Source organism: Mustela putorius, unplaced genomic scaffold (assembly GCF_011764305.1).
Source record: "Mustela putorius furo isolate JIRA1106 unplaced genomic scaffold, ASM1176430v1.1 tig00003867_pilon_pilon_pilon, whole genome shotgun sequence".
NCBI lineage: Eukaryota > Metazoa > Chordata > Mammalia > Carnivora > Mustelidae > Mustela > Mustela putorius.
The window spans coordinates 4,300,308-4,327,326 of NW_025422019.1; the positions used below are offsets into that span (position 1 = coordinate 4,300,308).

Sequence of the window (27,019 nt, forward strand, 5' to 3'; positions counted from 1 at the left end):
AACCCCGAAAGAAACACTGTAACATGTAGCCATCACCTCTCTAATCTCTTCACCCCCTCACCTCCTGCCTTAGTCAACCATTAATCTGCTTTCTGTCTGTATGGACTTCCCTGTACTGGGAACTTCCTATGCATGAAATAATACACTATCTTGACCATACGAAGTTGAAACTTTGGTCCTGGTGTTATGTAGATCTTCTAGCTTCTAAGAATTAAAACACATTCAACTTCTGTTTCTTAGAATGTCTGCTTAGCTCTAACTTGGAATTCTAGCTAATTGTAATTACTTTAATTTTATTTTTCCAGGTAGGTAATCTCATTGAGCATTTAATACATCTTTTCTTTTTTATTTTTATTTATTTATTTATTTATTTTTAAAGATTTAATTATTTATTTGAGAGAGCAAAGGAAAGAGGGAGGGAGGGGCAGAGGGAGAGGGGGAATTTCAAGAAGACTCCTTGCTGAGTGTGGAACTGGTCATGGGGCTTGATCTCAGGACTCTGAGACCATGACCTGAACTGAAACCAAGAGTTGGACACTTAACCGGCTGCGCCACCCAGGAGCCCCTTAATATGCCTTTTTAAATACTTTTTGTATGAGAACTTCACAGCAACTTATAGTTCACATTTGTTAGAACTGAGATTCAGAGCAGTTAAGTAATATCCTGAAGACCAAAACCCTAAATTTTTTTATGGAAGTAAGGTTTTCCTTGAAACAGAGTCAGTCCTTCAACACTGGCACTATGTCATTTGGACCAGATAATTCTTTGTTGGGGGTAGGGGATTATGCATTACGCCTCTTGTGCAGCATGTTTAGCAGCACCCCTGACTCACTAGAGCCAGTCACAGCCCCCTACTCCCAGCACCAACATTGTTTCCAGATACTGACAAAAGTTCCTTGGGTGAGTTTAGGGGGAGGGGGGGCTGGGGTTGGCAGATGGGGAATCTCCATTGGTTGAGAATGACATATTCAATAATTCTGGAGGCTGCAGAGCCTTGGTGCTCTTTCACCTCCTCTTCCTTTCTGTATTTCTCTTGCCCTCAAATACTGAATAGGTATTTGCCCTTTAGATTTCGTCTAATTTCAGCATCTCTCCTGATGATTTGAGTACAAAACCCTTAAAACAGAGGGGCTGTCCCAGGACGTCTAAGCATGAACTGTTAGAGCCACACATCAACATGCAGAGATTTAGCTCAAGCCACAGCAGAGTCCCCAGAGACTCTATTTCCGACTCTGAAAATAACTTGTCACAGATTTCTGTGATGCTTTTATTCACCTTGTACCCCTTGCTCAAGGCCCTGCCACTTATAATTTCTAGGAATTTAGACAGATTTCTTAATCTCTCTAAATTTCTAGGAATTTAGACAGATTTCTTAATCTCTCTAAATTTCTAGGAATTTAGACAGATTTCTTAATCTCCATTTGTAAAATGGAGATAGAATTACCTGGCTTGACTTAGAAGATTCTAGGCTTTATCTTTTCCAGAAAACCCAATTCAGCTGCTTTTTCCACATTCTGTCATGTCTACCTTTACTTAATAGTTCAAAAGCAGTTTCAATTTTTGTGAGAACAAAGTGGGGAATACATAAATAATTGAACAAAGCAGTCTTAAAATGTCAATCATGTCGTAAAAGAACATATTACAATTATTAGTACCATTATGCTACAATTTAGATCCTCAGTTCTGTTTTTCTTGGATACCGTTTATCCATCAATTATGAAATTTTATTAACCCTTCCCTATACAGTAGACTGAATTCACATTTTTCTTCAAATTCCCTCTCCAGGCTTTATTCTATCCTTTATCACTGCAGCTGAGAATTTTTATGATGGGCTCCCTCTTTTCCAAGCCTCTGACTTCTTTCTGGTCCAGGACAGCTTGCTAGATTGAACTAAGTAGCACCTCACAGCAAATGTCCTTTAGTGGGTCACTGAATCTCCACAGGCTTAGCCTGACAATCTTTGCCTGCTATAATCAAGTCTCCACCTGTCCTTCAATCCCATTTCCTAATGTTCCTACACAAATTCCCTATTGTAGCTAGGCTAGGGCATCCATTATGCTCCGAGTGAATACACTTACCTAATCATTGCCTCTACTCCCACATCTCCAGTATACAAGCCCATTTTCTATCCTCCAATACCCAATATTTTTCCTAGAGCTTCTTCTGCTCAACTGTAGGGACAGGAAATATATATATATGTATATATATTATATATATACATATATATATATTTATATATATATATATATATTTTTTAGAGAGAGAGCAGGAAGAGGAGCGAGAGTGAGAGAATTCCAAGCAAACACCCTGCTGAGCACAGAGCCTGACGTGGGGCTCGATCTCAGGGTCCTGAGACCATGACCTGAGCCAAAATTAAGAGTGAGACACTTAACCAACTGAGCCTCCATGGTGCCTACATTTTTTTCTTTTTTTTTTTTTTTACTTTCTATCATAGTCACTAAACTCTCTATCTAGCACAGTGCAGGGCATTTAATAAGTGCCAAATGATTGAGTGAATCAGTTAATAAACCAAGAAATGAGCAAAGGAGGTTTATCTTTACCAGACCAATATAAATTCCTATAACATCTGCTTCCTATAACATCTGCTGTCTGATCTATGCATTTAGTTCATATAATTTACTGCTTTTTACCATTAATTAAGAATGCATCACTGCCAGTCTCATCACCCCGATGAGATTACAAGTTCCTGGGGGTCAGAGTCTGAATTCTGTTTTGGTATCCACCTCATCATCAACAGGGCAGCATCCTCTCCTTTCCAAATGCTCATTGATTGATTGAACATCTCACCAGGTGAATCTCCATTGCCAAGTGTCAGCAGCAGGGTCTCCCTGGTACACGGCCCATAAATCACAGGTTAAACCTTTCCTAGTTGTTAAAGCCTGGTGCATATGTCACAGTCACCTGGATCCTGAAAACTCTTGGTCAGGGTATGCAAGGAAAACACCACGGTTTGCCATCCACTAGAGTCAGAGAGGAGTTGTGATGGAATTGTTGTTGATGGTAACCCCCTTGTTTCCTTGATATAGGCCTGAACGCTTAGCTCAAAAATCAACATGGTAAAAAGTGAGCTGAGCTCCAGAGATATATTTCTCCATCACCTTCAGGATACAGCCCAAAATCTGATGTTCCTGCCAGAATGCTGCTTTATATTCTGTCTGTTCTCTTTGCCTTGTGACCCAGTTATCCTGAGTCAACTGTGGATTCTTATACTTCTCAATCTCCTACTTCTCTCCTCTGATTGGCACATACTTTCCTTCCCTCTCTATTGGCCAGAATCTATTCATTCTTCAAAAGCAAGCTGTGTTGCCCCTGTCCTTAGAAAGCCCTTCCTTTCTCACACATCTAAGTTCCTCTCTTCAGTGCTCCCATATTAAGCTGAGCATATGTCGTCTTGCATTACAAATGCCTCAAGAGCATCCCTTCCAACTGTGCCTATGAGCTCTGGGTGGACAATACCTCCATCCTCAAGTCTGAGTATAATGCCAGCAGAGAGCTGATACCTCAAAATCTTCCTAAATTAAATGGCAGCAAAGTGAATTCTATGAGAGAATTATCAAAGCAGAAAATAGGAAAGAGCAAAGGAAGTGAGATCACTTCCTGACTTCCTTTGACTATTAGAGTGTTCTGATGTAGCAATAAAAATCTAGCTCCTTCAGTTCCTCTTTTGAATGAGTGGTGAAGAAGGAAGAGTAAGTTAAGAAATGAAATGACCCCACTGCCATTACTAGGACTTGAAAAAGCTATAAATGCCCAAGAGATCACTGTTTTGGTAAACATTCCCAACCTCTACAAGATATCTCAAAGCTCAGACATTTCTCAGTTTCCCATAAAATGGAATGTCTCATCACATTTCTGTCTTCTGAAACTTGAACTCTGTGCTCAGCAGCTTGTTGTGACAGTCGTAGCCCTGTGGCTATTTATGTATTTGCCCTTGCTAATGGGATTTTATCATCAACATTATCTTAGCTGAAATACAGACGCATTAATGACAACTTAATTGAAGCAGAAGAGGAAGTTCACAAAGTTATCACATTTCCTTGATGTGCAGATGGCGGCTAGATACAAATGGCTTAAATGAAAGGGCAATATTTGGGGAGCAGCTCTGTTAATTGCAGGGCTGTAGCCTAAAACCATCTGGCCACAAGTATTAATCAGGGTGACACGTCTGTCCTGCAGGATGCAGCTCCTCAGCCATCTCTCCACCTCTGGGAGTCCCACTGGCCTTTATCTAATTAGTACGTCCCCTGAGTGTAGCTCATCTCTGGTTTTGACACATTCTGCAGCATAAGATTGTGGTAACATGAATGTTTGTTAAAAAATCACTATTAACTCTTCTTTCACTGTTAAAATTACATCCTTCTGAATCATTTTGGCGGTCAACTCTACTGGTTTATTCATTTAGGCAGTTGCTTATACCTTGGGCACATAGTTATCAAAAATCTGTGTATCAGGAATGTGCTATAATAGGCCTTGGGCAAATACTGATGAGCAAGTCAGTGTTCTTGTTCCCATGAAACTTTATACTGAAGTAGTCAGGACAACAATGAACAACCAATTAATAGACACATGATTAATTTACATTGTTACAGGCTGAATGGTGCTCCTTAGAATTCATAGGCTGAGGTCCTTACTTTTAGTACCTGAGAATGAGTCTGTATTTTCTGTATTTGGAGACAAGGACCTTTAAAGAGATAATGGAGGTAAAATGAGGTTATATGAATGGACCCATATCCAATGTGACTGGTGTCCTTATGAGAATATTAGGCCTCATGAACTATACAAAAAGAAATTCCTAAGTCACTACTCTATACTGTTTCCTTTCAGTAGTTTCAGCAAACTAATGCACACACATACACATATCCTTAGGGCAAATGCTACATAAGAGAAGATTTAGAAAGCTGGGTGATGGGGCATCTGGCTGGATTTGGGAAAGTTTCTTGAGAAAATATCAATTGAGATACATTCTGAAAGGCAAGTGGGATGGTGTTGACCATAGTTGTAGGACTTATTTAAGTAGTCAGTGTTAAATACTAATCAAATAAACATCCATCAAGGCTGCTGACCTAAGGTTATGCCACTAGAATTTCATCTTATCTTCAGTCCCAGAAGTCTCCTAAGTGTGGATAATGGATAGCTGTTTAGAATAGATTTCGTAATTGGTACTTCTGGAATGCCCTTTCTAGAATTCTTCCTATTCAAGCCAGTATATAGAAATACCGAAAGTTGTAAGGTGGTTGAGGAAATACTATGAACACAGTTGCCTGTATCTAGGAATTAAATTGGGTAAGCTGGGAGTGCCTTTTCAACAAACTCTTGGCCTTAACTGAAAACATTTCAATGGTGTCTGGTTGATTTCTGGTTCTTTGCTAGTTATGTCTCCTCTTGCCCAAGAATTCTGTCCTGTGCCTGTGGACTGGTTTTTAGTTTCCATCTTCCCAACTAATAGTCAGGTTGTTAGGTTGACATCTCTCAGCTTGGAGACTTCATCCATTTCCCAGGTTCCAATCATGCCTTAATCCTGAAAACTCTACTCTGAGTTTAATGCCTCTAGTTGTACTAGGGAAAGCTCTGGATAGATTATTCCTCTAATGGAATATCAAAACTGGTCCTTATGCCATTTGACTTTACTGGTGCTTGTTCTACTTATTGCAGTGATGTAAACATGTAAAAAACCTTCAGCTATAAGAAAGTCTATTCCATACTCAAAGATACTTGTCACATCTGTGTCTTGCTTCCTCTCCTAAAATATCTCCACCCTTAACACAGTTTGAAGATACATTCTGATCACCCCTTACCAAGACACACACACACACACACACACACACACACACACTCTCACTCTTTCTCTTTCTCTTTCTTCTAGTTCTATTTATAGAAAGTTCCCCCCAAAACAACTTCTCATATTGGGATCTTTAGCTCCTAACTATACATGTCACTGAAAGTCAAATGCATGACCTTTCTGGAACATCCAAGTCTCATTCACAAAATCATTGTATGACAAAGGCTAAGTTCAGTTTTTTGTGTGTGTTTGTTTGTTTGTTTGTTTGTTTTAAGATTTCATTTATTTATTTGAGAGAGAGAGAGACAGGAATACTGAGAGTGAGCACAAGTGTAGAGGAGAGGGAGAAGCTGAGCAGGGAGCCCAACATGGAGCTCCATCCCAGGACTCTGGGATCATGAGCTGAGCTGAAGGCAGACATTTAACCAGGTACCCAGGTACCCCAAAGCTCAGCTTTCTTACTTCACAAAATATACCACAATTTTGGGAGTAGAGAAACATGATCTCTGACAGGGGACATGGCCCTGCATACCCTCAATGAAGGCCATTTACCATATTTTCAAAAGAAACCCAGATGCTCTTGGGTTGATGACTTCCTTGAAGACAATGAGGAAAAGGATTGACCTCAGCTCTTCTTCAGGAGCTCATATAAAGGACTAGAAGGGATTTTACTAATTTTACACCAAGTCTCTCCTTTAGCAGAACAAGACAATGAGGTCTAACAGAACAAGAGTTACTCACATTCTCCATAGCCAAGAATGCCAAAGCCTGAGTTCAAGCTCTTTGCCCAGGCTCACTTTTCAGTGGGGAGTTAACACTTTGAGAAATGTCACAGTAGCAAAAGCAGATTTCAAACTTCAACGACTAAAGCCCTCAGACTTCTTCCATTTTCATTCCGGGCATCCTCACATCAGAAAAATAAAAATAACATTGAAGTTTCACATCACATTTAAGGTAATTATAGTGATGCCAGCTTTTTCTCTCAATTCTTTAATGTTTCACACAAAATTCAAAACATTCCTCCCTGATTCTCCAAAGAAACAGAGCAGGTGGCATTCTTTACCTTTATACAGTTCCGTTTTCTTAATAATTCAGATGAGTTTGGACAATATCAATCTCCACTCTCAACAGCTCTCTAAAAGTCTTTAGTGACACCCATTTCTGACATTAAAAAATAGAACAGAGTCTACTGCTCAATGAACAGGTGTAGATGTGAGAGATGGACTAGTCCCTGTGACACATGCCACCTCATGAAATGTAGTCAAGAACTGAGAGCTTGAAATGCATAAAGTAGAAAGCCCAGATGTTTGTTCATTTATTTAAGATTTGCCTATAGATCTTTTCTGATTCCTGAAAAGAGGAATGGAAAGTCTCACTGTGCAGAAGGACACCTTGAAGGTATTCTCTCTTCCAAGGCAGCCCCACGATTTCCATGTGGGGTTTGGAGCATGCAGTGATCAGAATGGGAAAGGCTGCATAATACAGGGCAAAGTTTTTGGAAGCAGATAGACACTCAGTAGTACTTCATGTTGCTTAGTACCCTTAGTCCTTAGATGATAATCTTACTAAGGAATTGGCACTAAGCTTTATATCTTGTATACTGAATGAATAGGGGTGTGTGTGTGTGTGTGTGTGTGTGTGTGTGTGTGATGGAGATACGGGTTCTTTATTTTATAATATTATGCAGGAAAACTCAGCTAAAATATATAAGAGGTCTTAAAGACAATGGACTCACCATCTTGTGTAAATCCCACATAACCTAAGAATCTCTCAATGGAGCCACCAAATAAAAATGTTCTGGGAAGAATTAACTTAGACACTAGATAGCTATTTACTTTAATAGCTTTTTTTTTTTTTTAAAGATTTTATTTATTTATTTGACAGAGATCACAAGTAGGCAGAGAGGCAGGCAAAGAGAGGGGAAGGGAAGCAGACTCCCCGCTGAGCAGAGAACCTGATGTGGGGCTCCATCCCAGGACCCTGGGATCATGACCTGAGCAGAAGGCAGAGGCTTAACCCACTGAGCCACCCAGGCACCCCACTTTAATAGCTTTTGAACATACATCTATAAATCATTTTTCTCAAGTTTCCTTACATTTGAATTACAATATAAAATATGAATATGGGTGGCATTAAGTTCTAGTATAAAGACCATGAACTTGGGAATCCAAAAGAAAGTCTGGAGGTAGAATACCATCTTGGTCACTTTAACTTAATTTTTTGGTTCCCAGTTTCATCCTTGCCATGAGGCCCCAACACAATGTCTGACCTGCGAGACATTCACAATGACTGGCGATTCTACTCTCTTCTCAATTACAGTGAAAAGATGTTCTCAAATTTTCTTCATCTCCACATATATGTGTGTGTGTGTGTATATATATATATATATATATGGGAAGCATTATATTGTTATCTTTCATCTTCTGGAAACTTCATCTCCTAGAAGAACTGAATTCAGATGCTTTCTACTTTGAGGATGCATCTAGTTTGCACTTCTGTCCTTGACCTCCAAAGCAAAAAGCCATGCACTCTGTATGAAGCTCTGGAAAGAGGAATGGATGTGCTAGGCATCCCTGCATTTTCATTTCCGTGGGGGTTACTTTCTCTTTTAGACCCAAGATGTTAGAAACACCTGAATTAATCTTTAAATATCTGGAATCCCTGTCCCACTAACAAAATGCAATGCGCTATACTGTTTATGTTCTGTGATGTACCATGTGTCGAGGGTAGCCCCACTGGGCCTCAAACATCAACAGAACAATGGCCATTACATCCTACTTTCTCATTTGGGGTTGTCATTAGAAAGCCACAATGATCTCAGGTACTTTGAAAACAAGTTTCCTCAGAAATGTAAGGAACAAGAAAACTTTCTGTGGTTGACTTTCTGTTGGCTTGTTGTTGTTTTACTTGTCTCCCCTGCCCTCCCCAGGTAGAAAAATTTCAGCAGACACAAAGCATAGCTCCATTTCAAAGAAAAAAAAAAATGAGAGAGGTCTGAATTTTCCAAAATTCAAAAATTATTATTGGGGAAAGAATAAAGCAAGAGTTTTTCTGAGACAGACTTCAGGAATTCAGTCAGCACATTTTTAAAACTTCCTTTTACCTGTTTCATTTTTTTGAGAGACAGGTCTGAAATAACAGATAATTTTTTTCCCCTTCCTGCAGCTGGGTAATGTGGCAGCTTTTACCAGCCTCTCTCAGTCATAAATGTGTTTTAATGGACTGACATGTGCTTAATAATACAGACAGCACCTGGATGCTTTAGAACAAAGTGCCACCAGGGCCTAGCCTATGTTAAAACTGCATTATTGACCTGAGGCCTACAAGTCTCTATACTCAAACATCTTGCTGATTAGAGACAAACAGCCTAGTACCAGGTCAAATAGAGAGGTTTTCTTCTTCAAATAGAGAGGCTGAGGTCTAATTTTATAACTCTGAACATGAAGAATATTATGTTTCTAAGTGATTAACTCACCTCCATTACTAGAAATTCTATAAATTTTATAAAATTCTGTCACTGCACAAATTGACTCAGCTTTTATGACTCTGTGGAATGAGGCCCCTTCCAGCTATAGGTCTTGAATCAGTATGTGAGGGAAAGGAATCTGCTGACTACTTCTCAACATCGTGCTTAGGATTTTAGATACATTATTTCATTTAGGCACCATCCTGCCATCTCCTGATTTAAGAACTCTTTTTTTTTTCTTCCTATCTCACATTTTAGGCAAACTCTGAGATAGTTCCTGATGATCTGTGACTCCTAATATCCACAGGTTTGTAAAATGCCTTTTGCTTGAGCAAGGCCGAGATTCATTTACTTGTTTCTACTACTGAACAGAGCATGGTAAAAGGGATGGGGTGCCTCTCCCAGTGTCAGGTTATAAAAGGACTATGGTTTTCACTGTGAGTGTTCTTTGTCTTTCTTGAATCACTCATTTGGGGATAAAGGTACTATAATTTCATGAGGCACTCTTCTGGAGAGGCCTTGGAATAAGCTTGGAAGTGGATCTTCTGAGGCTGCCCAATAGCCATATGAGTTAGCTTGGAAGCAGATTGACCCAGAGTTGGACTTTAAGGTAATGGCAGCCCCCACCAACAATGGAATTGAAGCCAGAATTACCCAGCCAAGGTGCTTCTGGATTCCTGACTCTTGTGAACTAGGACACGATAAACATTTTCAACCCCTATATTTTGCTATAGTTTGTTACACAACCAGAGATAACGAATCCACTCTCACTTACATACGGGACGAAGTTAAGAAGTTTATTCAGAGCCAGAGAACATTAAGGAAAAGAGGTATTTTTTGAACCTAAGTTCCAGACCCAGGCTCTCCTATTTTTGCTCACTAAGTGGCATATGAGGTTCTCCCACAATCTGACTTGATCTTGGGTATTAAGTCATGCCCTTTACTATTTAAATCAATTTTCTGTAATTTATTTGGATAACAAAACTAACACTCCAGTTGGGAGAAGGAAGACATTTAAGACAAAAATGTGATGTAGTGTAATCCAGGACGGATATTGGCCCAGGATGTCCTGAGGGGTATTTACTCAGACTGTAGAACCATGAAGGCTTTTCAAATGATTTGTTTACTTAAGAACATGCCTCTGCCCCTAATATAATGTCTGGCACATTGTAGCCTCAGTAAGTACTTGTTGACTAAGTACTGCTTCTGCAAAGACAGGAGACATTGGTAAGGTAACAAACAGAGAAGGAAGGAGAAAGTTCTGCTGCCCCATGTTACAAAAATGGAAGAATCAGAGTTTGAAATACATGACTTCTTCATAAATTATTCTGCAGTATTGCTATATACTAGAATCTGTATATTGCCATAAAAGTCTTTCCAAAGTTAGTTATTCCGGGGCCAGTTTTTAAAAGTTTTGCCATACCTAGAGGCCATATGCATCAGTATTTAATCACTATCTTAAAAATGTACTTTAAATATATTTTTAAATTTAACTATTTTTATTTATTTACTTAAGAGTGAGAGAGCACGAGGAGGGAGAGGTGCAGAGGGAGAAAGAAAAGCAGATTCCCTGCTGAGCAGGAAGCCTTATGCAGGGCTCTATCCCAGGACCCCCGGATGATGACCTGAGCCAAAGGCAGACATTTAACCTACAGAGCCACCCAGGTGTCCCTAAAAAGCATTTCATTAAACTCAATAACTTTCACTTGAAATAAAATTTGGTGGCTGTAAAAGCTCCGTGGTATTGTGTGTGATATACAGGGAAACTACAGACTTGCAACCAGGGAAATTCAGGATGAAATGTGGTTCCAACAGGTATTAACATGTGATATTTTAAGTTACTTAGCTTCCCTGACTCTTCACTTCCTTGTCTATAAAGTACATATAAAAAACCTTCCTAGAACGAGCATCATGAAGAGTCCATATAATATATGCCATGTCTGTCTAGACCTAACAAACTGTTCAGTAAGTGGTCTATATTATTTATATTTAGGTAGGAATTCATATTCCTGCTTCTCAAACAAATCTGTTGAGGAATAAGGAAATAAAGAGACTTGTTAAAGTTTCAATAGATACGTCGGAATTCAGGGGTACTTTTTTGTTATTGTTCATTTAGTTTAGTTTTTTTTTTTTCTTTGGGGGGGGGGTGGGGGAGAGTTGCTTTGGGGCACCTGGGTGGTCAGTCATGACTTCCTTCTGCTCAGGTCACGATCTCAGGGAAGCAGCCGCACACTAAGTCAGGCTCCCTGTTCAACGAGGAGTTTGCTTCTCCCTCTGTCCCTCCCTTCTGCTCCCTTCCCACAAATAAATAAATGAAATATATATTAATTAACTCTGTGTGTGTGTGTGTGTGTATACACACATGCATACATATGGTGGCCTCCCCAGACTTAGAATAAAATGACTAGTGGGTCATTCCACATCACTGACAGCTGGATTCTGCATGTTTTAGTCAGAACCTCAAAAGTGTGTTGATCTGGCTGAACAAGAAGCCGACCTAGCAGTTGTCAGAAGACGGTACCTGTGAGGATTTCAGCTGTGCGTTCGGTCATCTTCTGAATCACGAGTCTCACAGTTCCACCTTCCAGGCTCAGCAGCAGGGTCCCCGAGCCCTCAGACAGCTCTGTGGACAGAAGCAGACCATCCTTGTTCCATGTTCGAAACTGGAAACTCACTGAGAGCCCATCAATTTGGGGGGTGCCGGGCAGCAGCAAATAACTGCTTCTGGAGTTGACAAATGTGATGGGAACAATTTGTGGTTCGGAGCAGGAAAAAGTGACATTGCCCTGGAAAACAATAAAAATCAAACATATAAAAGCCATTTTTTATTCTGCAATCCGACAGCTGATATAAACAACTACCTGTAGCTGACCTTAATTTCAGGATCATTCTACATTCAGCCACAAGACCTTAAAGGAAAAGAAAATGTCAGCTTTGTTCAGATATACCTGTGAGATTGTTTCCATTCCTGTTTTGCAGATCACACTGTTACCCACGAGAAGGCCATCGAAGACCCCAGTTGGGGTGGGGGGCGGTATGGGAAGCATCAGCATTTTCTAAGGAAGCAGGTATGAAAACAAGGACATTCATTCATTGAATACATCTGTACCACGAACCAACTATGGACCAAACAGGGGTAAAGTTTCAAGACATACACATGAAAAAAACTTTGTTTTGATGTGAAAGTTGCTACAAGACAGATAGACACAATCTCCCAAGTGGACCCTGGTAGAAGAAATAACGAAACAAGTAAAGGTTTCACAAGGGAGGTGATGCTTTCCTGTAAGGATGTGGGGAAGGAGAGGAAGGAGTGTGCCTGGCTAGGCTTTTCAGCAAGTAGCTCATTGTGCGCAAAGAATTGGAGAAATTGGCAAAATGGCATTCCTGGGAATTATAGGGAACTGGTCATTTCTGAATATTAAGTGCAACAGGGAAGGCCAGAGGCCATGAAAGAGGTGAGGCCAGAAAGATAAGTAAAGGCAGAGTTTAAAAGCCCCATTATGTTTGTTACATTTGTTAATCCAAGCTTAGAAACAATAAAACAACATTGGTTGGATTAAAGCTATGAAGATGATTTTCAATAGCATGAGGAGTGAAGTGTGGTGGGGAGGGGCGGATGGGAAGCCTAGAGGTGGGGAATATTAACTGTGCATCGACTAGAATCGGGAAGATAAAGAAGAATATTATTCTTTGTGTAAGTGAGTGGAAACTGGTCCAAGTTTTGTGGGGGGTGGGGTGGGGGGACACCCTGGCTTGACTGGCTGCCTGCATTCAAAATTTCCACTAAGGTGTCCAGATAGGGACAGTTGGTTAAGCGTCTGACTTCTGCTCAGGTCATGATCTCAGGGTTCTGGGATGGAACCCCATGTTATCTGGCTCCCCTCTAAGCAGGAATCCTTCTTCTCCCTCTCCCTCAGCCCTTCATCCCACTCCTGCTAGCTCTCTTTCTCTCTCTCAAATAAATAAACAATATCTTTTTAAAAAGTTCTGGTAGACTTCTTTTCAAAAAGGAAGTATCTTCACTGATGGCAAATGATTGAGGAAGAGCTGTCTTTGGGAAGAGAGAAAATCACAAATGCTCCTACAGCAAAATCCAGAGATAGCAGTAACCATTTTTCCTCTTTTTATTTTTCACAGAAGAGAAACAAATTTGCCAGAGCAAAGCTGTACCCCAAGTTTGAGGCTGTGGAGAAGGTGGAATGTTGGGGAGGCAGTGATACGACTCTAGGCAGAAGAATAGGAAGTAACAAAAATGCCCCACTCCCCCATTGATTTAAAATCCAATGTTTAGCTCAACCCAATGTTCTCTCGGTGTTCTCTGGATCAATAGCTATGGAAGTTGGGGGTCTACAGAAACTGAGATTCTCCCCTTATCTGAGCAGTTCACCCACATTTGACAGGTCTGGGAGACGCCTTCCTCAGACTTGCTCCATCCACTGAATGTCTAATGGACCTCAGGTACATGTAAAACAGACAAGGGCACTCAGCATCCCTTGAAAGACATTCATGTGTCCTGGCTAGATTCTGGTGGCAAGAAATTCAGACTGATGTCTGAGGGAGTCTCCCTGGTTAAGGTAAAGCCATGTGTGGTGATCAGCACTTGTCATTGGGGAGTAGGACAACATTGTCATGCATTGGGGTGTCGCTGGTTCCCTGCAGGTCATGCTCTTCCAGTTCGTTTTCCACATCCCTTCACACTGTACTCTACTATCCTTCCCTGGACCAGCTGCCTGAGCTGTCCAAACTTCCGTTTGTTCGATCACACCCCTTATGTTCTCTGATGGCAAATGCAAGGACAAATGAGTAGGAGAGAAGAGAAAGGAGTAGATAGGAAATGCTTTCCACACCAAATCTGACCCAGTTCTCCTGGCAAGTGAATGTTCCCAGCTCAGCTCCCTATCACACAGCTGCTGTGCTGCCATTTCTGCTTCTAATCCCATCTCAGCTACATTTGCTGTTTGCAAAAATGTCATAGTGTTGAGAAACATCGATATCCATCCCACTCCCATCTCCCCAATAGACAGAAAGAAAAAAAAATATCTAAATGCAAAAATGTTACTTTTGAATCAGCACGATTATTCAATCTTTCTCAATAATACCATTTTTGATTCCAGTTTCCTTTTTAAGGCAACATTTGAGGGAGTCCCTACCATGATTTAGAAACAGTGTGCAAAAAGACAATTTACTTTAGGACAGTGTCAAAACAGAAAGTGGCAAAAAGACTATATTCCCCTTCAATCTATTAATTCAACTTTTATTCCATCTCCCCCACCCCAACTGCCTGCCTGCACTCCCACTTAGCCCTGCCTGCCAAGAAGGAAGCTCCATTTCTCAGACCCCCTATTACACTGCACACTTCATTCATAAAGACTTTAACACTGGGGTTCCTGGTTGGCTCAGTTGTCAAGTGGCTGCCTTTGGCTCAGGTCATGATCCCAGGGTCCTGGGATTGAGCTCAGAAGGAAGCCTACTTCTCCCTCTACCACTCCCCCACTTGTGTTCCCTCTTTTGTTATCTCTCTGTCAAATAAATAAATAAGATCTTAAAAAAAAAAAAAAGGACTTCAACATTTATTAAAGATTTCTCAAGCATTGTAAGACAATGTTCTAAGCACAGGAGTTATAAATAAGTTGTAAATGTGATTGAAATCCATTGCATCCATCCTTAAATGTGCATTTTGAAGGTAATAGGTACAAAGCATGCCATGACACAGGAGCACACCATAGTCAAATCTTCAACATGAACCAACCAATGCTGGCCCAATAGATGAAATGAAGAAGTCAGTATCCCTGCCATGGGTCCCTTTCTCTCCTGCATAAATTACAAGACCTGCAGGGCCTTTCACTGTCCAAAAAGGAGGTCACTCTACATTGAAGAGGCTAAATCCTTAGTACCTGATGCATTTCTCCTGACAGCTCCACCATGCCATGGTTGGATAGTGACCTTCTACTGTGTGACTGAGGCTGCCAGTCAAGAGGGGGGTGGGGTCTACCCAAGGCACAAGTACCTGAAACACCTAGTCGGACCTCCCTTGTACCCAGGATGGCAGTTGTGAGTGCCCTGAGCTTTCACGTATCCTTTTCATGTGCATACACGACCATCCTCCAAAAGGCAAGGTACACAAAAGTGCTGGCCCCAAGATAGAGCAACCATCTCTCCATTAGAGACCCCCAAACAATATCCATATTCCTTTTCAAGGATCCACCATGGCTTTTCTTTACAACCCTGAAGACACAGAACTTCCCATCCTACCTTTCTCAGGTAAGAAGTGATCACTCCAGATGGACCACAGAACTTTGAAATCCTAAAGATCTATTCATAGACCATCTTAGAGAGATTGTCCATATCTGTGTAAAAATGTTATTCTGGATCATAAATAACAAAAGCTAACACTGTCACCTGTCATGAGAAGCTTGATGGCCTCCTCCAGGTGATCAGGACTTGAAACCCAAGAACTAAATTTGTGTCAGAGTAGGAAGCAAACCCTTTTCATTGATTCATCCTCCCCAAGGAAGCCTTCCTTCCAAATGGCAGACAAAAACCCCTACCTCACTAATAGATATAAAGAAGCAGTACCCTCTCTTAGACAAAGGAAGTCCATCCTAATCTGGAAAGTTGCAAAAAGCTACCTTAGGGAGGTGACAATAGCATTGAGATTTCACAGAGGCACAGGAGTAGCTATGTGGAGAATAGGAAAGTGTGTTATCTGATAATAGAGGGAAAGCATATGCTACAAGGCTAGAGGCAGGGAAGTGTGGGGCAGATATAGTCAGGGACTCAACAGAAGGTCCGCTGACTAGAGTTCAAAAGCCAGCATATCAGAAGGCAAGATGAAGTGGAAAGGACAGAAGGAAGGGCAATCCTATAAGCTTTTAGACCATGTTGAAGCACTAGAACTTGATGCTGTGGGAAAAAAAGAGAATGGGATTGCGGGAAGGGGGATTGATGTAGAGGCTAGGATACACCATCAAGTGGTGCTTCACATACTTCCCTTAGGGGGCTGTCCTTAAAGAGTAGAATGTATTGTATATGGAGAAGAGTGGCCAAGGGCCACACCTCAGGTAGCCGTTACAGTTAGTAGACCAGAGCAGCTGAGGGCTTATGGAGGGCTCTATCTAGAATGGCAAAGGGGGAGAGGGAGAAAAGCAAACATATTTTGCAGGTAAAATTGATAGGAGGACACCTGCATGGTGAAGGGACAGGAAGATCAAGCATAGCTCCCACTCTCCTCTACTTGAACAAGGGACTTCAGCAGACATGGAAGGAAAATATTTCTTTTATGTTAGATTTCTCTCCAGCTCTCCACCTGATTTACTTCATGTCAGTGTGCACATAAAGACAGTGGGCTGTTCAATTAGGCAGAAATGGATTCTTACCATAAATATTTACTGGAAAACCCATATATTTTGTATGATCCTTATTTTTAGCTACTATAATTTGGAGGATGAAAGTAGAGAGTTGAATTGGGATCAAATGAGAATACATGCAATAAGCCCAGCATTGGTCACAATGGTTGTTTTTCTGCTTTCCCAGGACTTCTAGTTTTGGGGTGATCTGAGGCAAGTCACTTTTAGAGTTGTAGTTTCCTGTTTTGTAACCTGAAACCATTGGACTAGATAGTTCTGAGGTCCCCACTGCTTCTCCATTTCTAGGGTATCTGAGACTAAGCACCCACATCCTTATCATCTGTTTCCTCTTTGGAGTAAAAGATAGGCATCATTTGAACCATTCATATTGTTGGCATGAGAAGAGTAACCAAGTATTTATAATTTAAAATACATTTCAAAAGGTTTCTTTATAATGATTCAGGACATAATGAAGAAGATTTAGGCCTCTCTCATACCAATTCTTTTCTAACTACAGGGAACAGATCCAAGGGTCTCCATAAAGGACTATATATATTTAAAATATAGTAAAGAGAAAATATATTGTTTCATATTTTAAAAAACGAGATCCAACTTTTATAAACATAATTAGCAGGGAATAACAACCAATTGACTGACTATTCTTCTCTCTACCCACTCTCTAAAAAAAGCATCTGTGATTACTTTACAGAGACTATAACATTGAACTGAACCAGGATTTACAGTGTTTAACAATTTCTTGGAGACAATAAAATAGGTGAAATTACATGTAATCTGCTTAGCTTGGTGCTGGTCCAAGGACCATGCAATGAAAATTGGAAGAAAACAATAAGAGAGAACACAGGTTCTGAGCAGCAGCCTCCTTCCAAATAAATCCAAGTCATTCTCCCACTAAATCAAACATTTGTCAAATGATGATTGTATTCCAAATAAAATCCATCTAACGAAAAGCTTTCTTCCATGGTGGAGGGGCTCGTCAAAAAGGAGATCCTGTAGTAATAGCATAATTACCATGGTCTCCTGATGACTTGTGAGTGAGGAGTATCTGACAGAGAGAGTTCTGGACACCTAAGTCTTTGCCATGTGATCACAGAATGATTCAGATGAATGGTCACAAACAAGACTTATTTTTCATACAGAGGGACAAACTTCAGAAGATGCAGTTCTGCTTCTGGACACAGTGGAAGAAACACCATCATGGTCTAAATGTGAGTGTGTAATAGAGGGAACAGCCCGAAATGCATTGAACGGTGAACCCATGGTCTCTGGTTTGTCCCACGTTTGCTAAACATGCAACTGATTGTCATTTTCTCATTGGTCACAGGAGATGCTAGCCAGGCCTCAGAGAGCACAAGGCAAAGATGCCCTCATTTGCCAAACTAGAACAAGGAGCTAACAAAACTGAGAAGAAAGACATTCACGCACGGCTTAACTTGTGCCTACTTCACAGCTGGAGGATTGAGCATAACCCTTTGCTTATGTTAGAGGAGGTCATGGATGTACATGAGACAGTGTAAACTGCAGCAGCCGAAGTTAACTGTGGCTGCATTTTCAACCTAGGTGTTACCTTTGCCTTATCTCTCCGCTAAGGGATCCACCTTATTTCAAGATTGTTCCTTCCTTAACTTGTGCTGGCTTCACAGACTGCAGGTTATGAGTAAAGGGGCCATCAAGGAAGAATTCTTCACGGGCACTTGCCACTTGTGGGCATTTTTCTCCAGTCAAACTTTGACCAAGTGATGATAGGCACCACCTTTTTCTGGTTATCTTGGTTTGGCAAGTGCATTCATTCCCAAGGCATTTCACTCTCAAAGATAATCTATTCCTGCCTGCGATAGTGATTCAAGCCATTGAACTGTTTTGTGGAAGGCACAGAGAGTTGTCCTCTGTTTTAAATGATAGTCTTAAAGACATGATAGATAAAAGGCAGGTAGGAGAGGGCATCAATGTCCTCTAACTTATTCTCAGTCATGTGGTTTGCCACGACTTCCTGCCTCTTTTCTCGGACTACATGCCTGACAGTAAGACTCTGGCCTGCTTAGAGCTGACAGGGTAGAGGAGGGCAGAGGTAAAACAGTTGCCGGATTCTGGTCTGGGACCTACTAGCCACCCACTGGCACAGCAGAACATGCAATGGAACTGAGGCAGTTGGGATGCTGTGGCCTTGAACCTTGGCAGATAATTAGATTGGTTCCCCAGGGGCGGGGGAAGGAGGTGCTCCAGGGCACGCACATGTATTTTCACAGTTCCCGGTCCCAAAAAACGGGCAAGCCCACACCATCATCGAGTCTCTGTTGTGGGGATGGGGTGACTGTAAGGATTGGCTTTAGCTGGAAGGTGGGCATCATCCAGAATTCCATCTACCAGATCTGAGACCCAAGGTCTCTAGCCCTGGAGACCCCTAGTTGTCACTCATCTGAGAGAACACCTGCCTACCCCTGCAAAAAAAGAGAGGGGAAAACAAAACAAAACAAAGCAAAAGAATCCAAAGAGTAAACCAATATTTATCTGTTGAAAAAAACTCGAGGTCATCGATCAAAGTAGGCTGGGAAAAGAACTTGACCAAAGTTAGGATGAGTCTGAATCTAGCCTGGGCAATAAGGCTGTGGTTTAGACAAAGGGGCTATGTGAGTCCACTGAGACTTCTCAAATACTGTTACAGCCAAGTCCCAGTACCTCCCTTTCTTGGGACCTCAGTAGAGATGATATGTCAGTTGTGGCTGTCTTTCTGTACCAGAAAAATGATTTTTAAGACCTCAGGGGAATATCGCAGACCCATCTTGAGGTTCTGCTTCCCTTGACTCGTTTTAGAGTTTCCTAAACGTGCACTTCTAAGGGTTATGTTGCTGTGCTGAGCTGTTATTTACAAAGCATTTTCATTGTGGGTGTTTGTTTTGTTTTTAATCATCATCCAGACATCACAACACCCTGGTGAGTAAAAAATAAAGCCAGCAGTGCAAGACTGGGTTTCAATCAGGAGGCATCAAACAAAGCCAATCAAGCATTTATAAGCTGGGGGAAAATGATCTTGATTCAATCTAATTTGTGGGGAAAGATTTCAAAGTCAGTTCTTGATTTTCCAAATGAGTACAACCATTTCTAATTTGATTTGTCTGAAAACTCCCAGGACTGACTGGCATGCTATCGGCAAATGTAGAGGAAAGGCTGTCTTGTAAGCTAAAGCTATCTTTCTGATTCACAAACTTAGGAGAAGCAGGGTGCTAAATCAAGGCATTTTTAAGTGTTTAGACAAAGATAGGCTCCTTCATTCTTTTATTTATGTATTTAAACAGATATTTATTAAGTAGTTTCTATAGACCAGGCTCAGTCTTAGTGGCAAGGACACAGCCAAGGAGATAGGTAGGCTCAGAGCTTGTGCACCTGGAATTTCCACTGCACAGGCTGGCATCACAGGTATGATTAGGGCCAGGAGGTAGAAGTCTATGTTGATGGGACAGCATGTAACAGGGATTCCTGAAGTACCTTTTGATTTGGATGATAAGTCGGCCGAAGTGGGAGTGGGAATAGGATTGGGGTGGAGGGTGAAAAAGCAAACAGGACAGCCACTGGAAAGAAAGCCATGACGTAGTTTTGAAATTTAAGGAAGACTAGATGCCTGGCATTGGTCTATACAGGTAATACATTGTTTCTGCCAAAGAAGGCCTTCTAGGATAGAGAGCATGGTCCTTCTGGTCTTTCATTTGAGGGATACCTAGGGGAAACATCTTTAATAATGAAGAGAATGTCCCACTTATAACTGAAGGGCCTGGATACACTGGTAGGTGGTTCCCCACATAGCCTGCTTCTCCAGCTTTCCATGAGCTGGCTACATGTACATATCAGTAAACAGGGACCCACTGAGAGGCACATGCTGGCTTTGGCTTCAGAGACTCTCTCTTGACTTTCTTCTATATTTCCCACTTTCCAAGCTCCCAGTTTCAACTCCTTGGCTATGGAGTCAGTGTTAGATCCATGCCTGTGTGTGCCCATTTCTGGCCCTGTATTTCATGCTTAGTCCTCTACATCAAAGATGATTGCCCCCACCTGAGTTTCAGGTTTTGCAAACAATGGTGTCTTTTACCTAGAAACAAACCCCAGAGGAGGTCCTTGGGAGCTGGAGAATGAAAGGAAACGACAAATAGACAAAATGTTAAACTGATAACCTCTCAGGTTTAAGGCAGAAGATAAAGCTGTAACTACCTTGAACACTCCTTAATTTCTATTTCCAAATATTGTGCAAAACTATTTGGAAATATGAATCAAGAAGCTTAAGAATATTAACAGTCCTTTTTGACACTTTACTTTCACTTCTAGAAATCTATATTCAGGAAATAATCTGAAATTAAACCAATATTTACACACTAAGCAACCATTATTTATAATAATACAAACCTGGCTCTAAAATTAAAATAGTTATGTAAATCACGGTATATTCATACGACATACTATTTTGCCACCACTAATAGCAATTTTTATGATAAGCATGAAAATTGCTTTTAAAATAACATCACATGAAATGAACAGAATACAAATTGCAGGTACAAATCAGATAAAATATACCTATCTATAAATATGTAGGTATAGAACAGAGACCACTTTGCTAAATAGCAGCTCTAACTGGCTTGTGGAATTACGGGGATTTTTATTCACGTAATTGATTTTTTCTCCATTTAAAATTTATTTAAAATGAAAAATTAAGCTTTTATAATGGAAATTTAAATTAAATAGTTTTCCAAGTATTGTTTGAAAGTTTTCATGACAACAATATTGTGAATTAGTAGCTGCTATAAGTGTGGATTATTGAGAGAAATAAATAATAGCAATTAATTCAAGTAGGGATAGAAGAAGCTGGATATGAAACCCAATGACTACTAGTTTTCAAGTGGTTCCCACAACTGAATAAGATTTGTTCCCTCCATTGCAGTCATTTATGTGTCTACCCCAACAAAGTAGGCAAAGGTGACAAGTCATTATGGTAACCAGTCAAAAGAAAGTGTCATGTGTGAGCATGTATGTATCAGTGTGTGTGTGTGTGTGTGTGTGTGAACATGTATTTATTTTTTCCTTTTAAATAAACTTTCTTGTACAAACTGCTTGGCTTGCAAACAAAGCAAATTTCTACTCTACAAGCATGTACATTATGCCTTTATAGACTAAATTAACTTCAGTGAAGAACAAATGTTGTTAGCTCTGAAAACATAGTATGGGCTTCTTGTGTCTTAGGAAGAGACTGAAATGTATCAAGTGTGTGTGCAGGGCAAGTACCTTTACCTGGTCTTGAAAATTAAACAAATTTACAGCTTAAAAATGAATGCATTATAAAAAGCAGCTTCTCAAGTTTATCAATAACGATTTAGAAAGAAGAAAATATCTAATTCTGATTATTATTATCTCTAAGTAAACATTTTAAAAGTTTTCCTAATAAAAATAGGCTTAAAAAATAGAAGCTAAAACTGTAATACCTATATTTGGGGTGGTGAATATGCTAAATTAACACTGTCTAAGAGAAATAGAATGTGAGGCACATAGGTAATTTCAAATTTTCTGTAGCAGGATATCTGGGTGGCTCAGTTGGTTAAGGGTCTGCCTGTAGCATATGTTATGATCCCAAGGTCCTAGGGTAGAGCCCTGAGTCAGGCTTCCTGCTCTGTGGGGAGTCTGCTTCTCCCCTCTCCCTCTGTCCCCCCTCCACCCCAGCCCCTATCCTTCTCTCTTTTGCTCTGTTCTTTCTTTCTCAAATAAACAAGTAAAATCTTTAAAAATAAATAAATATATAAATAAAATTTTCTGTAACTTTATTAAAAAGAAAGAAGTAAAATGAAAGAGATTAACTTAATTTTAATTTGAATATTGGACATTTATATTATTTAATATTATTATATAAACAAATATTATTTAAACATGTAGTCAATACTAAAATTATTGAGGTGTGTTTTCTATTTACTCTTTCCAGCATATCTTAGTTTGATCTAGTCACATTTCAAATGCTCAACAGCAACACATGGCTAGTGGCTACCATATTGGATTACACAAGTCCAAAGTGTCCTTATAATAGTGATGGTAGACCTTGACATCAAAGTAAAAACTGTAACACTTTTTACATGAGAATTCTCATATACTGACCTTTATTGTTCAAAGAGACTTGGGTAAAGATCCCTAGTTTACCTACTGAAAATCCATTCTCCTTGCCTTTCTTATAGTTGCACTCCAGTTTATTTGAGGGAGCACTATGTTCAAGTGGGTGGTTACATGTCCCCAGTCCTCTTGCAGATCTGTATGCTCAGGTAATTTAGTCTGGTTTATGACGTGTGGCAGGGCAGAAGCATTGGTTGGGACTTCCTGGAAGCCTTAAGAAGTGCTGACTTAGCTGGCAGGGATACTCTTTTGCCTCCCCGCCCCTCCCCGCTCCCTGCTGAAGCTTTGCATGTAGATATGATACCTCAAGTTCCAGAAGATTGCTGGGACTCTTAAGATAGAAGCCACAGAGTAAGAATGGCTTCCTTGAAAGGTGAAATAGTCTGAGTCTCTAACTACTTCCTGGGGATTCAGTCTCTGTTAATATTTTGTTGAGGGGGGGCAGGGGAGGCTATAGATAACTAATACAAATACTTCCTGTGGTCTTCAGATAATAAAACTTTAAGTGACTGTTATGATCTGAATTGTGTTTCCCCAAGTCGATACGTTGTTACTCTAACCCCCAGCACTTCAGAATGGGATAGTATTTGGAGATGAGACCTATAAAGAGGGGATGAAGTTAAAATGAGGTCATTAGGGTCATCGCTAATCCGATCTAACTGGTGTCTGTACAAGAAAAGGAAAATTGGACACAGAAAAATCAGCTGTATGGAGACACAGATGAGAGGCCAGTTAAAAACCTAGGCAGAAGATGACCAAGTGCAAACCAAGGAGAGAGGCCTCAGGAGAAAACAAACCTCCCAATACCCTGATCTCAGAATTCTACTCTCCAGAACTATAAGAACGTAAATTTCTATTGTTTGAACCAAGCTAGTCTGTGGTAGTTTGATATGTAAGACCTTGTAAAGTAATACAGCGATAGAGGCCTTCTAAATAATTCTCCTTAATGAAATGTTTGTGTTGAAAGGTATTTCAGACAATGTTTTAAAGGTTTTATTTATTTATTTGACAGGGAGAGAGAGAGAGCAAGCACAGGTACAAGTAGGAAGAGCAGCAAGCAGAGGAAGAGGGAGATGCAGAGCAGGGAGCCCAACAGAGGGCTCCATCCCAGGATCCAGAGATCATGACCTGAACCAAAGGTAGTCACTTAACTGACTGAGCCACCCAGGTGCCCCTGAAAGGCATTTAGATGTTCTAAAGAATGTTTCTCAGTCACAGTGCCAAACTAAGTTAATCACGAAGTTTATCCAATTACATAGTAACCATCCTGGATGGGGAAACCACAACTCCTGACTCATACAGTGGTTTCTCTGTAGGCCAGAACTACTTCTGCAACAGGGACATAGAAATCATTAGTGGGGGTAGATGTCCGGAAGAGCATGTATTTTGTTTTGTTTTTTTTTTTCAAGATTATTTATTTATTTAGTTGAGGAGAGGAGAGAGAGAGAGCGAGCACATGCAGAAGGAGAGGGAGAAGCAGGGAATCTGATGTGCGGCTTAGTCCCCAAACTCTGAGATCATGCCATAAGCCAAAGACATACTCTTAACTGACAGAGCCATTCACGTCTTCACGTACCTACCGGAGATCATCTTCTCATTCTCTGCCTCAGGTGGCTAAAAGTCAAATGGTATGGGCACCTGGGTGGCTCAGTTGGTTAAGCAACTACCTTTGGCTCAGGTCACGGTCCCGGACTCCCGGGATCGAGTCCTGCATCAGGCTCCCAGCTCCATGGGGAGTCTGCTTCTTTCTCTGACCTTCTCACTTCTCATGCTCTCTCTCACTGTCTCTCTCTCAAATAAATAAATAAAATCTTAAAAAAAAAAGTTAAATGGTATTAAGGATCTTTTACTTATATGTGAAGTTCACTAGGTTTAGAGAGGAATAGCCTCCCTTCAAAAGATGCTTCTACTCTCCAGTGTTAAATAAGGAGGCATTCTCACTCTAATCAGATGCTACAAGTTGTCTTGGTATAATAATCATTCCAACACAAGAATAAGTAATTATTTTTTAAGTACAAACTATCTGTAGTATGCTAGTTTCCTTGCTGGGCATTCAAATTAGTCCTGTCTCCTCCTATTAAAAAAAAAAAGAAAGAAAGAAAGAAAAAGAAAAGAATGAAAGAAAAAAGAAATAAAAAAGCGCCATTCACTTATTCAACACTTGTTGATCACCATTTTTCTGATGTACTGTTACTTTAGCTAAAATTCAGAAATTCAGTGATTAGAGCAGGACACACAAAATGTTCATAAAGCATATCATAGCAGATGAACATGGCTTTGGCATCAAAAAAGCCAGGATAGAGACTTCCTAACTATGTATCTTGGATGACTGGCTTTAATAGCATTACACTCATGTTTCTCAACTTCAAAATGAAACCACAAATACTTGTCCTTTCATAGGGTGAGATCAAAGATGGAAATAAATTAATATGAAAATCAGTTGACAGAGTATCTGGCATATACTAAATGCTCAGTATATTACTATTTTCATTACAGACTATGTTGATAAGAAGGAAAAAAAAGTTACACGAGATAATATTCTTTTTGAAAAAGAAAACTGGAAAATCTACATTGACACAGCATTTATAGTTGACTTTCATGGGAATGCAGGTAATTTTTTCTTTATTTCTACTTTTTTGTGTTTCCCAAATTTCCTATAATCTGTAAACATGAATTCTCTTGTGAAAAGTGGGAATTACATATCATTTTTATTACACTTATTGGTCCATATGCTGTTAATTTAATTATATTGGTGTGGGGATGATTCTTGTGCTTTCCCAGAGCAGTATCAGCTCTAATTATCTCACACATTTATAAAACATGGGGACCCACTATTTCTTAAAAAGGGTAAGAGGTTGTAGGGATATCAATCACAAAGCACTGAAATTGAAAACATGCCCTGGTTATAAACACTTGATTTTATGAGTAAAAACAAAAACAAAACAACAACAACAACAAAAAAGACAAAACAAAACAAAAAAACCAAGATGCTTACATTGTCTTAATGGTTTTTGCCAGTAATGACACTGTTAAACGTTAAAAGTCTGGTAACATTCATGTGCTTTCTAGTTTCCTGGAGGAATCGAGGACTACTGATTCAATATGGGGTATTGTATTTGCCCATGAATATAGAATGATGAACATTCACCAAAACCTCAGCCTATAAAACTAAATATCTTCTGGGGCTGCCCGACCTTCCATTCACCTTGAGAAACTAGCACTGAATGCTCCATCCTCAGGGTCTGATTCTCAGCTGTGCTCTTGCAGCACTCTACAAAATCATACTGTGCTTAGAAGCTTCCACAATGCATCATCCAAAACTGAGGTAAATGGTGGATTTTAGGGCATGCCCTCAGCCCCAAATCTACTCAGACTCCACATTTCTATCAGATACGTCAACTGTGGCTTGTACAGACTAAATGTGTCCATTTAGCCATATTCTTGACCTCAGGGTACCTTTCTTAAAGTTCTAGTCAATCATCAAATTTTTAAATTATTTTTAAATTATCCTTATTATTTTTAAAAGAGAAGACTTTTATTTAGCTACTGGACTGTATTGATGCAATAAAGACAAATGACAAATATGAATGTCCTTCAAAGGGCTTGTTTTCCTTGGCAGAAGCAAGGTAAATTTTGGAACTTATTGTTAGGGAGGAAATTGATGTAATAATCGACCACCTTGGGTGAGAATGGATAACCCATGGGCTGACTTAGGAATAGAAAGATGAGCCAAACTAGGATATTAGAGAAAATGGTGGAAAGAAATGGCAAAGAAATAAAACTATTTCAAAGGAGTGGAGGGAGTTGCATGAGAAAACCTTTAGGTAAAATATAGGAATAAGTTTTAGGAGAATTGTGGCATAGCAAATCCTCATCGGAGGGGTACATTGTTTGGGTGATTCAAATGCAGGTCTGCCTATGGCACACATCAAGCTTTTTTGAGTACGAAAAATACTTTTCTATGTAGTAAATTACATGGACCTATAAAAGAGAGTAAGTGTAGTTTCATTATTTTCTATTGAGGAAATAGATAATGACAAAATGAAATAAATTAATACTTCCCTATTCACAAGAGCCTGTACCTGTATTTAGAGTTTGTGCTCATACACCTGTGAGGCATGCTATGATCACCCAAGTCCACACGCAGGTGATGTTAAACCATGAACACGCACGTGCTTCCCTTTGTCTTCCTTACCCTCTCTTCCAGAAGTCCTGTGCCTTTTGGTTTTTAACCCACAATTTAAAAGGAAGAAA

At 40.1% G+C, this 27,019-nt stretch overlaps 1 protein-coding gene across 1 annotated transcript in view; it reads right to left on the reverse strand.

Moving 5' to 3' along the window:
* The window catches only part of CNTNAP5 (contactin associated protein family member 5), an 828,648-nt gene that overhangs the window by 386,385 nt on the left and 415,244 nt on the right, over positions 1–27,019 (reverse strand). The window contains exon 8 of the mRNA XM_045066473.1: positions 11,788–12,052. Coding sequence (XP_044922408.1) covers positions 11,788–12,052 — 265 coding nt within the window. The remainder of the gene's footprint in view (positions 1–11,787; positions 12,053–27,019) is intronic.